The following is a 17,336-nucleotide window of genomic DNA, read 5'->3' as shown; positions in this document are numbered from 1 at the left end:
CACCCATCTAAACCCACCCCGTCCACCTTTTTCTTCCATCTCCGACGAGAAAGAAAATTAAATTTTCGAGAAAAATGGGAACACGGTGGCAGTACTAGAAGCTCTATGGTGGTGGAGAAAGAGGATCGTAGAGTCCCCAATTTAACTTTCTTTCGTCTCCCGCAGACGTTCTTCGGGAACTCTTTCCCCTCGGGTGAAGTCAAAGAACTCTAAAAGGAAAAAAAGGGAGAAGAGAAAGAAGAAAAGTAGCTCAACTAAATCGTTTTCTTAAAGTCAGTGAACGTGACATATATCTATATTATATATGTAGATATTTATAATTAATACCATTCATCTATTGTCATATTTAATAATTGATATTATTTCAACTAAAATTAAATCATTGTTTAATACCAAAGATATATTGGATTATCATCGCGTATACGATAATTAATTTATAAAATGATACGTTAAATGTCACATCGATTAATATACATGTTTAAATATAATGTGATCATTAAATATAATAACAAAAACGAATTGAAAGGTTAAAAGGATGAAATACGAAGATGGATAAAAATCCTTTTTATTTATATCCGCTAATATTTTTTTTTATCCTTTAATTACTTTTCTACCTCTTTATCTACCTATTTATCTATATTTTTTTTTCTTTTTTTTTTTATCGTTTCATTACTCCTATAGCCCGATTGGCTACTAACGAATGGACGAATGAAGAGAGAAAGGATAATAATTTATATAACTACGACGTGTTAGCGATTTTCTCGGGAAACCACTTCGAGAACTCGTTTTGAGTTTCAAGAGAAACTACGTGCATGGTATGTAACTTCACTCGACTTCTCATATATACGTATACGTACCTGCATATACATACATCTACACATATATATATATTTTATATATATATATATATCTATACGTATATATATACTTATATCGACGTGTATCTTTATTCTTCTCTGGCAATGTATATACGAAGAGTAGCTACCTGCTACCGGAGAACCACCGGTGGCGCGTTTTCCATCATGATCGAATTACATGCAAGCGCTATATATTTTCAGGTCAAATATAGATCTACAGACAAATGTCTTATCGGCAGACGCTATCGCGTTTCTCTCATGCATACGTTGGTAAACGAAGGATATTTCATGGGGGTGGCGTCACTCTATTTCACAAACATTCTACAGGATGTCGAATTTGAAGTTTCGTACGCTATTATTTTACGAACTATGGCTCCTTTCGAAAAAGTTCTTTCGAATAAATCTTACCCTTAGTCTTACCGAAGGATAGAGGGACGGGGGTGGGTTAACAAATTTAACATCTTATCGTGATCATAAATCTTCTGTAAGTGAACTAACTACTTCCAAAATTTTTAGATGACCTCTGTTTTCTTTTCTTTTTTTTTCTTTTATTTAGGTAAACGCATTGATCACACGCAAATACTTTGATTTTTCAAGGTAGTTGAAGGTTATTTAACGACGTTCAAAAACTTATGTCCTTCGTTGTACATTTAGATATTGTTTCTTCTCTTTTGTATTCGAAAGGACGACCTTCGAACACGATTCATTGATTTATCCTGTCCTTAAACGAAAGTTTGAGGTCGTTGATTGTTTTGTTTTACTAACTTGTAGGCAGGCATATTTAATCGCGATATAATCGTGTAGTTTCCTTGTAATTACGACGAGTCTTTTCAAAACCGGAATCATATCGACTATTTCATTCGATGTATTATAAGCGATCGTAAATTTAATCGATATCGAAACTATGAACAATACGTAATGTTAATCAAAATGATACTAATATTTCCGAATCCTTTGTAATACGTTAGTAATGGATTCCTTGTTCGTAAATTAAAGGAAATAATTGTTAGTGCCAGTTTGCCACATGTTTATAACCGAATCGACGAATAATTACGGCAAGGAATAATTTCTGAATATACAAAATGAAGATAAATTTGGAACGTGTACTAAATGACCTTAAAATTGCGTAGGAAAATTTAATTGAGACATATGTATATATTCTCTCTCTCTCTCTTCTTCATCTCCAACCCTCGTTCTTTCCCTCTCGTCAGATTTTTGTTATAATTATTTTAAGTGTAAACATGAAAATATTAAAGTTCCTTTTGACTCTCTTCTTTTTTTTCCTAATATATTATATATTCATTTTATATTTATCATTATATTTATTTGATACATTACTTAGTAAAATAATTGGACGATTAATTCTTTTCATGTGCATCGTTTTATGATTGTTCACGTCTTAGATTTATGTATAATGGATATCCTCAGACATTTACTCTCGTTATCTGACATATCGCTGTCTCTGTTCATCCTCGTTTTCATATAATCGGCTGTCATTGATCGATGTTCGGTAACGGTCTTGCATACTTTGTATGTAACATTTTTCTTTCGTTCCACGTCTATCGTTTCGCTTAAACATTCTTTATCTATACCATACATACAACTTTCTTTAGCATTCATACCTTCACGCATCTCTACGAATATAAAACGAAAACTACGATAAGAATAATGAATCTTCTAACAAATAACTGAAAAATAATTTATTATAAAATTTATATGATTTAATACTACCGCTTTAAAGTTTCCTTCTGTAATAAAATATTAATGGCAAATTCGATCTAATGGGATGTAACTAATTATCCGTAATAATAAAGTTTAATGATTAATTGAATCGTTTATCAAAAAACGAATAAAAAATAGAAAAGAGAGATCTTAAAGTCTATGGTAAAAAGTGTTTGCCTTTACTTACGATTCCAGACACAGTGTAATCCTCCTCGGTCGTTAAAGGTAGGAGATCTGTTAAGATGGCACCGTGCAAAGCCTCTGCTAGTTCGGAGGGTGCACAGCCACCACCGGGCAAAGTCCACCACTCTTCTGCGTAAGTGCCCATTACGACCCATTGGTACTTCCTTCCGTACATTCCGAACCTGGAAAATGATCAATATATATGTATATATATGTACATATCCGATACAGGTCAGACATAAATTGATGAAAATAGAGTAGAAAGAGAAAGAAAAAGAAACAAGAGGTGAATTTGCTTCGAGTGATTTTTTTTTTCTTCCACAACGACGTTAAAATATTGGATTTATTCGTGCGAAATAAAAAGATATAAATTTTTTCAACGTGTGTCCGATTTGAAAAGAAAATTCATAAAGCTCGTTTCTTACGTAACTTGAAAAAAAAGTTAATTATCTGTGTGAAAATAAAACTTACTTTTTCTTTTTTAGATATTCAATAAGTTATGCTTCTGAATTTTTAATTTTATATGCAAATAATTTTAATAAAATGATATTAATAATATATTATGATTCGTTATAGATCTAGTGAATTTCTTTGGGATCATACAAAAAATTAAGTTTTGATATTTTATTGACAACACGTATATATATATATATATATATATATATATATATATATAAACATTTGTTTTTTAAAAAAAAATCATACATCAGTGTATATGAAGAAACATATATCATAGAAATCATACGAGATGTTCGTCTTTAAAAGTTTTAGCTCGATATAATAATCTCTAAAACATTAGTTTGCCGGAAGTTCGATATCACATATTATATCATCAAAGCGAATACGTAGCAAACATAAATTGAAGTAATTTGTACGAATACCGACTTGTAGGCCTCGCAGAATATTCTTCTCGCCCAAACTTCGTTAAAGTTTCCAAGAATGATTCTCACGTCCTTCTCTTTTAGTTTTTCGAGTGCTGCTGTTACTTCCGTTGCGAAACTCTGTGTCTCCACGACCTCCATTTTGTTCTTATCCAAATCGGAGACCAAACGATTGTGTGCCTGTCGATGGAGAATAAAGAAAAAAGTAGATAAATATATAACAGATTTATACGAGATATATCGCACGATAAAAATCTTGAAACATACGTAAAAATAGAATTGTATTTTTTCTTTTTTCTTTTTTTTTTTTTTTAATATTTTTTTATATCTCTTTTTTTCTTTTTAACTCTCCTTCTCGTTCAATCGGAAGAATAAACCAGTCGCGCGCTAGATTGGATCCATGCAAAAATTTTCACGGGGAATGCAACAAAATTGTACGAGCGTAAATATTGATCGATAATTTGAAAAATAGAAAAAAAAAAGAAGAAAGAAATAAATCACAGGATGATAAAAAGATCGGATTTTGCTTTCGTTTTCTTTTTTCTTTCTCTTTTCTTTTTATTTTCAATGTTGACCTCGTCAAAAAGACAATATCAATTTTAATTAAGGTTATTCATTTAGTCTTTGCACGATGATCTTTGCCCGGATCTTCCTTACAATTTCCCAATCCTATCGCAGTCGTACGTTTATCCTGGTACCCGCGAAATCCCCATAAGCCATGGCTTTGCGTTAGAATTAAACAAATATTTCCGAGATGTTGAACTGGTGTGCGAGAGAGGGATGCTGAATTGATAAAGTTTTAGCCGATCTTACCAAAAGGTAACTTAACAGTGTCATTCCCATTACCATGAAGATTAGTATGCAAGAGTTCCTTCCCCTCTCTCTCTCTCTCTCTCTCTCTCTCTCTCTCTCTCTTTCTCTTTCCCTCCCTCTTCATGGTTATGAAAAGGATTATCGTTTTATCAACAGAGCAACATCAAAATCCATAAAGGGTATGTCGTAGTGGATGGTACAAATGAAAACGGGACCTGTTTGCCTGCGATCATTGGATCCAAGAGAATATATGAGTATATACGCAGTTGCTCGTGTATATAACTGAATTATATTGAATCAAATGTGCGCACGTTCAAATTACAAGGACCTCATCTCTATTCGAGACCAGACAAAATGAATGTAACATGATGAATGTAATTTTCAAGAGGCCCCGAGGTGATCGTCTCCGAACAATCTCTGAATAAATCCGTCACCGAGACTAGTCATTATAATTTTATCTTCTTACGAAGTAGATCCGATTAATTCGTATTCGTGCATGTTACATTTATGACTTTAATATTATTGATGATTTTACCGGCATTCTGACGAAATTGACAAAACTTTTTTTCATGGATTATAATGTCTTTAACAAAATTCTTCTAATATTCCCTTTGTTGTTATTAACCCAATTTTATTATTGTTATTATTGTAAGGAATCAATTTATCATAAAAGCAAAATAACAATCAATGACTCGAGAGTGAAAAATAAATTGTACACTTTATAATTGAAGTAATGAGATAAACTAGAGAAATAAAATTTATACAAAAAAGTAACGAATGAAATAATAACATTTATGGATCGCATGATCGTGATTGTTTGACTGTATGCATGTATGCATGTTTGGATATGTGCCATTAACGAGATAAGCAGAGTTCAATATGTTTTTGCTCACGAAATTCACTCCAAGGATGTTAAATCGATCGTCAAAAATTCGACTATCATTTTATATTGTTATTAGCAAACTGTAGGAAATAGAAAAAATAACTTTCAGACAAAAGTCACTTCTTTTAATTAAGACTATAATTTGTTAAAAGATTTATCAATTGTTCATATAATTATAAAGAAAAAAAATGTACACAAAAATATTAATCATCTTTTTTTTAAATTCATCAATCAATAGTTTAAATAATTATAAAAAAAACGGCGTAATAATTCGACTTTTTTTATACAAATACAAATACAAGCTTCGTTGTATCGATGAATAGCCTTCCACGACAAATGAAGAACTTCGGAAGATACAAACTCATTGTGTCAATTTTAAACTGCATTCTAAGTCTTTTTCATCTTCCTTGTTCATCTCTGAAGGAAAAAAAAAAGGGAAAAATTCGATAGTAATAGCCTAATAGTGGTTGGGAGGTAAATAGTAGTAGATAGTAGTTGTAATTGTCAAGGTTTGGTTAGGTTAGAGACGCGACGACGTATCACAGGGTATAATTCATGTCACGTGACCCACGTGACGTAACATAGGGTGCCAGTGGGGGTTAATGTGACGTCATGTATTCCCTCGAGAGGGAATTTACCTGGCAATGGTGTTATTAACATAACAATACTAACCAATGTAAACAAATTATATTAACCAATCAAGACAATAATTTTCACGATTAATCATATTACAAAATTAACCATATATATTTTTACTAAAAACTACTTATCGTTATTTCCATTTTGATTTTTTCATAAATTATATTTTCATAAATTTGAATATACCAAGATAGTTTTGTAACGAGAGAACGTTTAAGAAGAGACGCTTGGTAGAAAGAAATGCAATCGAAATAAGTATTCTGTTGCTTTTATATATCTATCTTTTTCTTTTTCTTTCTCTTTCTCTCTTTCTTTCTTTTGCGAAAGATAAAGAGGGAGAAATCGCGATAACAAGCGAATATCATTTAGGTACACGTATTCTTCTTGTGTGTATTTAGCTTCGTTCTCCACTTCGTCGTGCTCGAATAGTATCTTGGGGCGATAAATTTCAGGTCTTATATTGAAAGAGAAAATAGTCGAAAAAGGACGAAAATAGAGATAGAATGAAGAGAAATGGAATAGGAGAGAGAAAAAGAGAATCTGATGTGTTCCGTTTTACTGTCCCTTTTATCGACCGTCTTCTTCTCGAAAAATCAAGGGCTCCTTTCGAGTTTAAGCTAAAGCTAGAATCGTGAGTCGTCAAAGCGTGAGAGAGATTTCATGCAAGTTGTTCCTTTGTTAGACGAAGGGTAAAGGCAATAGAGTTGTAGATATACGTGAGGAATGGAGTCTACTTGGTGGGGGTGAGAGAAGGGAGAGAGGGAGGGAGGGAGTGAGAAAAGGGGAAGAGATATGAAATATTATATTCTTCGATCGCGAGAGAACGAACCAGATGATATTGGATCTCGACTGGTTTATCGTATGTACTTTTGAACTATTCGCGAAGAGTTTTGAAAGATCTATACCCTCCCCTCCACTTCGCCATCTTTGATCGTTCAACCGGTTTCGACATTCTTCAGAAGCAAGTGACATTTTCTTTAATCGTTTGCTTTTGGCGTGAAAAAGAAAGAAAAAGAAAAAAAATAAAAAAAAAAAAGAGAAAAGTAAAAGAAGAAAATTTTCCATTACATTTCTATCGTCTCTTGTTTTCATACATCTTAGTTCTCCATGAATCGAATTTCCAAGCGACGATCGACGACAGAAATATTTTCTTTGTTTGAATAGAACGAAAGGAAAAAGCACGAGAGATAATATGTATTTTCTTTTGTTAGTAAGTTTTATATATATATATATATATATATATATATATATATATACATATATTCGAAATTTATCGTTGTTTAAGATATGAATTTATTCATACTTTTTTTTTCTTTCCGTTTTTTTTTAATTTTCTTTTTTAAAAATTACAAGTTTCACCGTCGAACGATCGATCCATCGAGTAGGATATTTCTTCTAAATCGACATGAAATCAATTATAATAAATAAAGAACAAACAAGACTTTTATAAACATGCAAACGCTTTTGCCGAAGAAATCTTGTTACTCACTCTCGTTTCATCATATCTCTCATTTCTTCGACGGCAATTCGACATCGTGTTTACAACGGTTACGGTTACGTTCCACGATTTATTTCGAGTTATTCGCAAGACGTATAGTAAGATATTAATTTTCAAGGATAAGGAGAGGATGCTGCATTACAAGATGGCAGAAACACGTTGAAGATGTAATCGGGTTTAATTAAAGTCCTGCGACCTAGAATCTGTGATATTAATTCACCTAAACACACGTAGCCATGTAAATAGATCTATGAGAGAGAGAGAGAGAGAGAGAGAGAGAGAGAGAGAGAGAGAGAGAGAGAGAGAGATAGAGAGAGAGAGAGAGAGGGGGGGGGGACAAGGAAAGAGGAGACAAAATGTGTGTATGTATGAGTAAAGGAGAGGAGACAAAATCTATGTATGTGTGTGTGGATGAGAGATAGACAGAGAGAAAGAGAGAGAGAGAGAGAGAGTAGACACAAAAGCTGGTAGGTGCAAGAGACCACCTGACGTTTACGTATATCTCTGACAGATTTATGGATGCCGAAGTTCCTGCTGCTGCTTTACGCGCGTAATAATGTGCAAAATGTTTGGGGAAGGGTGGTGAAGAGTTAAACGGGGTATATAGCGTAGGGCTTGAGTGGGGGGTACAAGTATGCACTCTCACCAGACCGAGAAAGGAATTTGCATTTGGCAGGCATCTCTCTGTAAACTTTGTTCTGCATTGTGAGTTCGTATCATGCTCTCTCTCTCTCTCTCTCTCTCTCTCTCTCTCTCTCTTTCTTTTTTTTATTTCTTTCTCTTTGGTTTTCTTTCTATATACTGTAGTATAACTATACATGCTCGTGCCATTTCCCTCTCTTTCTCTCTCTCTTTTTAGTTTCTTCAGTTTAGAGATCTACATTCTAGGGAAATATCAACTCCAGTATTTTCGAGAAGCAACTTCTCTCGTACTCACCTATTCGAGCTTTTTCTCCCTTTTCTCTTTTTTCCTTTCTTTCTTTTTTTTTTATTTTTTTTTTTATTTTCCGAACGATCTATTACCGATGAAAACGTGATATACATAAGTACCTATGGCTCTAGAGACACGGCTATAAACGTCATGGCTTCGAATAAAAGTACGAGTTCGAATTAAGGCAAGTTGGATGCACACGCTACCTTGCACTTTTTGACAATTTCCAACGAATTCGTGTCGTTTTTTCGACATTTCAAGCCGAGTCATCTGACTTTTTATTTATTATTTTTCATATGTTTTTGTATATATGTATATAATATATCAAATAGAATTCGTCAAACTTATCTTTGAAGTAGAAATTTTTTTATTACAACGACCTTCTCGTTCTTCCATTTGCACAAGCACACGAATTCCATTGAAAATTATTCTAACTCATAAGAACATATTAAATACTAAATTGCACGATATAAATTGAATAATATAGAGATAGTGACGTGCTGTTGTAACTTCGTATTCATAAATTTCCATGAATTATCTTTACAAAACAAAAGAATATTAATTCAAGTTACTAATTTGAGTTACTAATTCAAGTTGCTAATGTGGATAGTTCACCCTGTAAATGTAGAGGAAGTAACGTTATATAATTTCGCTTGATATTTGAATTAGTTATCATCCAATCGATCATTTATTATATGTCATGAAAATTTAATGTTGCTAATAAATAATCGTACAATTTTTTTATTCGAATTATTTATTATTTGTTATACAAGGTACATACAAAAAAAAACTATTATATAATGCTATACTAACGTTAAAAGTATTAACATCAGTTCGATTAAAAATAAAGTTTACGAAGACAATTATAAAATTGAGTTGTACAGCTTCCTTAAAACAACTTACTATATATTTAAATATTCGTGTCACTACGAAAATCTTATATAAACATATTTTACAGTAAATTGATTATAAGTAGAATATATAAAGCATAATATATTAATATTAAATAAAAAACAAGTTTATATGATTATTAGATTTTCACGACACAGAATAACAGATCAATTTTATACGCAATTAATAGTTTAAATATAATAGTGAAATATTATAAAATTCGATTATTAACGTATTGTATAAACAAACTATTTTCCATTTTGAAAATCATCAATCAGAGTAATCGATCTTTGTTTGTTGCGTTGAGTAACAAGTAGTCGATTTTTATCACCTTCTATTCTCTTGTTTTTATCGTTCAATTTTCTTTTACCGTTGAACGATTGTTGTTCGCAGAGGGATTTTAAAGATAAAAAAAGAAAAAAAGGGGACAGAAGAAAAGAGAAAAAAGAGAAAGAACGTGGAACAGAAAGAAGATGAAAAAGAAGAAGATGAAAGAGAATGTTTGACCCAAGATATAATCAATTCTCGTTTGGTATAATCTCCAATGAAACGACACGTATCAAGGACGAGGCCAACGAGAGAGAGAAAGAGAGAGAGAGAGAGAATGTGTTGGGTCAAGTGAGGAGAGTTGATAACCCCAACGTGAGACAAATCCCACGAGATATTCATACTATCCGAGAGCTATCCTGAATAAGCGTGAATTAAACGTTATTAATATAGACACGGTTTTCAACACGATTCATGAAGATCATGTTTCAATGAACGTTTCATCATTCATTTCTCGTTAATAAATTTCTTACTCATCTATTATTATTCGACGATTAAATAGTCGTTTAATGTTTCAGAGAAAACAATAGTATAATTTATATATATATATATAAACACACACGCATACACATATGTATGCATATAAAATCGCGTTAAACTCATCCTCGTTTCCAATGATTTTTAAATATTACGTCAAAGTCATGATATGGAATAAATTTTTTTTTTCTCCTAACGAAAACAATACAAATGTTTTTTTTTTATTCATGATATATTACTTGGAGGAGTATATGTGAATGTAATATCATAATTATTCAAGATATAAAGTAATTAATTCAAAAATATATCTTCATCTAATCGTTGTGCAAGTAATATTAAATCGAATAGGTTTATTTGTGATAATTTTGTTAAATCATTATTTTTCTCTTTAATTAATCCGATAACCATATCACCGTATAACAGATATATTTTACTTTACCATAAAGTTGTAATCGGGACGCGAGCTGAGAGGTATGGAGATGAGAGATTAGCTTCCGAAGTTTTTAATTATAAACAAAATTTTAAACGATAAACTTACCAAAGCGTAACGTGGCTCGTTTTGATAGATGGTGCCAACTCTGGTCCAATTGAAATGCATCAGCAACGCAACGCGTGGCGCATTGAAAGCGTTTTCGGACGGTACAACCCTGAAGAAATTAGGGAAGCTGTTGCTCGTGAACATCGGATGAGTGTCCGCGTAACTGAGCTGCAACATAAATAAAAGCAAAAAGAGATAATGCGGATGGCAAAGCTCTTTTTTTCTATCTTTTTTTTTTTTTATTATCCTTTTAGTTCGACCACTTCTTCTTTAGGTCTTCAACATTCGCTATACGTTGTATACGCATATATATGTACGTACGTACGTGTGTATGCGTGCATGTACGTATGTATGGATGTATGTTAGAGTCTCGGTCCCTGGACAGAGCATTTGCGAAGCTAAGAAAGGGGCTAGCTTAACAATGGCTGCTACTAACAACGCCTAGGGTAAAACGGGGTGGTTATATAAAGAGGGGGATATAAAGCTAAAAAAGAAAAAAAATATAAACAAGAAAAGAGAATAGAGAGAGGATAGAGAAAGAGAGAAGGAGAGAGAGAGAGAGAGAGAGAGAGAGAGAGAGAGAGAGAGAGAGAGAAAAAATGGATGGTCGAAAGAAGCAAAAGAATTTGCTGAGTAAAAACAAACGGGGTCATGTAAGTTCTTTATATTTCTTTTATTAGCAAATACTTGGTTATGCTGGACGGATAAACAATAACGGAAGTACCCTTTTTCAAGTGGTACGACTTAAAGAATTTTTTCATTTGAACATAATGCAACCAGTCGGATTATAGATTTACATATGTATTCATGCGTGTATGTGAATGAACATATATATACATACATACATACATACATACATACATATATATATATAAATATATATTTATATATATATGTTATATCCAATTCTGGTTGATGTTTCTAGTTGTGAATTAAAAGTGAACGAGCGAATTTGCCGTTCGCAAGATTCGAGCTTGGATACATGTACAAGACATATCATTGTTGGATGGATGGAATGTAAACGGTGAAAGGACGAAGAGAAAGAGGAGATGAGAAAGTGGTATGAGGGATGGATCTCGTGTTTACTCGGCCTTTTCTTTTCCGCGATCCCTCGAGATTATCGAAGGACGCCGCTGGCTCGTAAAAATGTCCGCGGCGGCTGTTTCGCGTGAGCGAACGACGTAACATCGCTCATGAAGATTTAGATAATGGCTGCCCATCGAAGAAATAAGACAAATCAACAAAAAAAAAAAAAAAAAAAAAAAAATAAATAAAATAGGAAAAAAAAGAACGAAAGTAGAACGAAAAAAATCAGTGTTCGTGAAAAATGCGAGTAACGTTTAAAATATGATCGATCGTTCTTTGGTTCGATCGATTTTTTGTTGTTCTTCTTTTTTAATTTTTACAAAATATAACATTCGACGAGATAATCAGGATGCGTACAAGTATATGTTTACTTTGTCATCATTTTCCTTTTTTTTCTTTTCCTTTCAGTATTCTTTTCACTTTTGGAAATTGAAAATTGGTTTATTCAAGAATGTAATATAACTAGTAATTTGGTAGGTATGTTGTATCTGTGTAAATTATGAAAGGAACGGAGAAATTTTTACAAACTTTTTTTCTTTTATCATAGGAGATTATTAAGCCAAGAATTTTTGATTGATCAACTTTATATAGTACATCATGTATATCTTTATTACAGCAACTTTTGAAAAGAAACTTTTTTTTTTATTTCGAATTCTTATCCGTTCGATGGTTCCATTAACGTTCTTTCAAACGAAAAACGACTAAAGGATGACAATGCATGATGTCGACCACTTTGAAAGTTCGTATATAAAGGATGTCTCATTTAAATCAATCCACGCGAATATTATCGAAACTATTCGCGATATTGATAAATATTTCAGACAAAAGTTTGCAAAATACCAAGCGAAACATCATGTAATGCATAACCATATTTTTATTTCTTTTTCTTTTTTATAGATGAAGTCGCCTAGGAAAATTGAGGATCCATCATATTCTTTTAAATTCTATGACAATTCATATTAAATTTAATTCATTTTAAAGAATCTCTCAAAGATATTTAATATATTTTTTGTTAGAAATTTTAATGGGATTTAATAAAAAAAAAAGTATATATATTGTACAATAATTTAAAAGAAATATCAATATGACTTTCGAATCTTTTGAATAAGTGCATCTAAAAAAAAAGAAAGCAAATCTATTTCGTAAAAAGCATCTATTTGATCGTTGCGATTTGGGGCTTAATGAATTTTCGTTTGAAACATTTTTTGTATCATTTCGCGAGTAATTTAGATGATAGTCATTTATTGATTGATTGATTTGAAATGGAACACCCTGTATACATTCTCGTTCGTCGATGAAGCTACTGCTTTGTTTTAAATATCACCAAACAGGGCTGTTACTTGTTAGAGCTCTTTTGAACCCAGGTTAATTACGTCCGCTGAAACTTTGATTAATCATGCCAAAACTTTTTGAGTATTTTGTTTGTATTCGTATCGTACGTGTAAGTGTGTGTTTGAGTATGTGAACGAGTATAGAGAAAATGTATTACTGGATTACAATTGTATGGAGAGAAGACTCAACGTAGATATCATATCGTTATGGTATGGTCACATACACAAACATATACATACGTATATAATATTATGTAACATATAATAGCCCATCTAAAAAATATTTCGAGCTCTGTTAAAAACGAACGAGCACTTTTCTCGGAGTAAATTGTATGAGACGAGAAATAATGTAACATTTTATAAAAGTTTTTCGAAAACGTACGATCCTTTGATACAAGCAATTCACGGTAGAATTTTTAATTTCTCCCGTAAAAGTAGATATTAGACAGAAATGTGAGTTGGTTCTTTGTGTGTGTGTGTGTGTGTGTGTGTGCATATATATATACATGTATCTACGTATAGCAATCACCGTATTTCATCCATGAATATGACACACATCTACATACGTATAAAGCTTCACAAATTATTCGTATTCGCTACAGCTTCACGTTTTTTTCACGTGAAAGGAGAGGGAGAAAAAAAAAGAAAAATAAAAAAAAAAAATAAAAAAAAGGGAAGAAGAGAAATTCACGTTAAATTCTCGGGTCACTCGTTGCGTACTGACAGGAATTACTCAGTTTCAAAGGGCGTTGAAATACTTCCGCGAGCTATTGTACGCTTCTACATTGACAAATACACATGCAGAGAGAAAACGAGAAAGAGATAGATAGATAGATAGATAGATAGATAGATAGATAGATAGATAGATAGATAGATAGAGAGAGAGAGAGAGAGAGAGAGAGAGAGAGAGTCACACACACACATAAATAGACAGAGTTACATATTGGTTATATACATGTAGGTATATAACACATGTCAATTGTCCGAGAAGAAAACTTTTATGGAATGTGAATATTTCCATATCGAGGTCACGTATCTGTAAAGGGGAGAGAAACCTTCTTCTTCCTTCTCTTCTTCTTCTTTTTCTTCCTTTATCTCTTTCTCTTTCTTTTTTATACAATGGAGGACATATGTGGTAAGAACCAAGGAGACGTTAGAAATTCGTATGGTTCGAGAAATTTTAAGGAAAATTTTCATCCAGGAAAGTCGATCTCATATCCACCCTATATAACGTCCGACACTTTTCTATGCGATATATATGTACATGTATATATATATATATATATACATGCATGTACATGTATATGTATGTATCTATATATTCAATTCGAGAAAGCTCAACCCTCCGAAACATACATATTTTTCTTTTTTTTAAATTCTATATTATCCTGGATCTTGTGTTTTAAATACGAATTTATCAATGAAAATTTATTCTGTAACTTTTAATTATTCATGAGATCCATCATTCTTATTATACTATAATGAATGAGTAGACATACTTTTGTAAAAAGAAATATGTGCTCGATTGTTATCGTTATAGAAACAAGATTTATATGATTATAAATGAATATCAAAATTGTAAAAAACAGAATGATTTCTCTCCCTCTTTCTCTCTTCTTCTATCTCTCTTTCTTTCTCTTGTAATAGTATTGCAATTTTTATTTTCCACGAAGAATTTTTAATATCTCTTAATTAAAAAGTATACGAAATAGGAAAATATTTAATATATTAATATTGAATAATATAAATATTGGAAAGTTTTTCCTTTCGTTGTTTGATTTAACATGTAACAATTATAAGATTAGATTTGAAGATATATATATATATATAAAAGAGAGAGAGAGAGAGAGAGAAAGAGAGAGAAGACGATTAAAAGGAGGAAAGATAATATTTCAAGTAGTGGCGTTCGTTTAAATTGTGACAACGAAGTTTCTAAGTTGCTTCCGCAAACGCCGCCGCAACGTTTAACTCCTTTACGGGAAGGATATCGCTTGTGGCTAAAGAGAGAGACAGAGAGACAAAGATAGAGAGATAGAGAGAGAGAGAGAGAGAGAGAGAGAGAGAGAGAGAGAGAGAGAGAGAGAGAATGAAGAAGGTAAGATCAAATCCATGAGGAGAGCTTGCAAGTGCCTCCGAGGAAGAACTCCAATAGTTCGAGCTACTCGAGAAGCAATGTTTGTGTACGTATATATCTATATGCATATATATATACATAGGTGTATGTATATAAATAAATAAATATATAATATAATATGTATCTAAAACATAATCTTTCTCGTTCTCGAAACACAGTGATGGACTGGAAACAAACTTTTACGATATAAAGACCAAGAAGTATTTCAAGAACGATAAATTCTTTGAACTTTTTCATGTCATTGTTTTAGTTTTATTGCGCTAAAGAGCAAAGTGTAGAAGATGGGTGGAGATGAGATAATTCTGACGAGAACGTTCACAGAAACTTATTTTTTTTATCTATACATACGTATACACATATACATACGTATATATAATTATTTGTGTGCGCAGAAAATTGTTTGTAAGGAAATTTATTAAGGGAATGTTTTCTTACTTTCTCGAAACAATATTTTTCTCTTTCACTTGAGGAAAAAAATTGAGAGGATTGTATTTTTTTCTCTTCCTTTTTCTTTCTTTTTTTCATTTTTATAGTAACGAATTGAAAAGAAATTATTTTACAATGCAGATTGAAGCCGAGAAAAATGGACGTCAGCATTATACTTTTTTATTTGTTTCAAGAAAGTGAGAAAGAGAAGAAAAGAGAGAGAGAGAGAGAGAGAGAGAGAGAGAGAGAGAGACAGAGAGAAAGAGAGAATGATAAAGAGATATAAGAGTCGAGCGGGGAGAATGGTGTGGAGCTAATTAAGCTGGACGATAACAAGTAGTAAAGTTTATGTTAGAAATCCAACAGTTCCTGGTGGAGCAATTCTCGAAGCATTTCGTTTTACACGATCTTCATTTTCCTTTTTTTTTCCTTTTCTTCTGCTTTCTCCCCATTTCTCTTTTCCCCCATTTGTATTTCTCTTTCCCCTTTCTCCATTTTTTTTTTATGTACCAGTTACACTTTTTCTATCACTCTACCCTATCTATCCATCTCTATCCATCTATTTCCTCGTTCGTCTCTTCAAGATAAATCTCATTTTGTTCGACTGACTATCTCTTAATCTATCTGTCCGTCTTCTTATATGTATCATTTAGTTTGTATCTGTTTATGCTATCTGATATTTATCCTATCTGATATTGTCTTCGTTTTTTTTTTCATAGGACAGATATTTCGTTTATCTCTTTTTGTCTGACAGGTCCAGTCATTCTTTTTTTCTATCTTTCTTTTTCTGATTACCCATTTGTCCTTTTTCTGTCTGACTGCCTATTTGTTTGTCTGCTTTTCTCTCTCTCTCTTTCACCTTGTACATTCTTTATTTTTTTCTTTTTTCTTTTATGTTTCGATGACATCGTATTTATTCGAGAGTCAAGTGGAACCCCAATCCATCTGTCTGTCTGTCTGTCTATCTGTCTGTTTGTCTGGCACTCTTCTCCCTCTCTCTTTCTCTCTTTTTCTCTTCCCTTTCACATCATCCACCATCTTCGTCATTACAAGGTAGTCTCTTTTTTTACGGTAGGGCGTATTGCACGTGATAGCGTATAATTCCCAAGTGAAATGTTGCCGCTAAAGAAACACGCGCCGTTCTCCTTCTCGACGATCGTCGTCGTTCTCATCGTCGTCGTCGTCGTCGTCGTTTTCGTCGTCTTCATCGTCTTCGTCGTCTTCGTCTTCGTCGTCGTCGTCGTCGTCGTCGTAGTCGACATACCGTATAATACCGTAGTAGTGGTATTAGTCGCATTTCACGCATGCGCCGTCGAGAATCGAGACAGGTAGATTACCGTACTTATTGATTTTCGTAAAACGAGCAAACTTACGGATAGCGTGTCACCGGTGTGCATTACCCATACCAGCGCCAAGTTTTAATTTCATTTCGCTCGGGTAACTCTTGTACATTGTGTGCGCACGTACACGAACGTTCATTCATATACATACATGTACATCCATATACACACATGGGATAGAAATATACACATACATGGATATACACGTACAGGGGCCTCTAACGAGAATCAAGTGCATCGTACGTGTCTCTACTCGAACGGAATATATTATAATATCTACGTGCACATTCTTCCAACGGATAAATGTGATGTAGTCGACTAGTTTCGTAAAGTATCCATCGGCTAATTTAAAATGAAAATTCAAATGATTCAGATAACG

General features: G+C 32.7%; 1 protein-coding gene across 4 annotated transcripts in view; it reads right to left on the bottom strand.

Annotated features, from left to right (window-relative positions):
• Window positions 1-17,336, bottom strand: part of LOC122630278 (gamma-aminobutyric acid type B receptor subunit 2) — a 240,194-nt gene that overhangs the window by 22,452 nt on the left and 200,406 nt on the right. For all 4 annotated transcript variants that reach the window (XM_043814615.1, XM_043814616.1, XM_043814618.1 and 1 more), the window contains 3 exons: window positions 10,641-10,808; window positions 3,648-3,823; window positions 2,767-2,944 (listed from right to left, as the gene is read on the bottom strand). In XM_043814615.1, coding sequence (XP_043670550.1) covers window positions 2,767-2,944; window positions 3,648-3,823; window positions 10,641-10,808 — 522 coding nt within the window. The remainder of the gene's footprint in view (window positions 1-2,766; window positions 2,945-3,647; window positions 3,824-10,640; window positions 10,809-17,336) is intronic.

The sequence above is a fragment of the Vespula pensylvanica genome, chromosome 6 (genome assembly GCF_014466175.1).
Source record: "Vespula pensylvanica isolate Volc-1 chromosome 6, ASM1446617v1, whole genome shotgun sequence".
Lineage (NCBI taxonomy): Eukaryota > Metazoa > Arthropoda > Insecta > Hymenoptera > Vespidae > Vespula > Vespula pensylvanica.
This window is presented reverse-complemented; position numbering and strand designations above follow the sequence as displayed.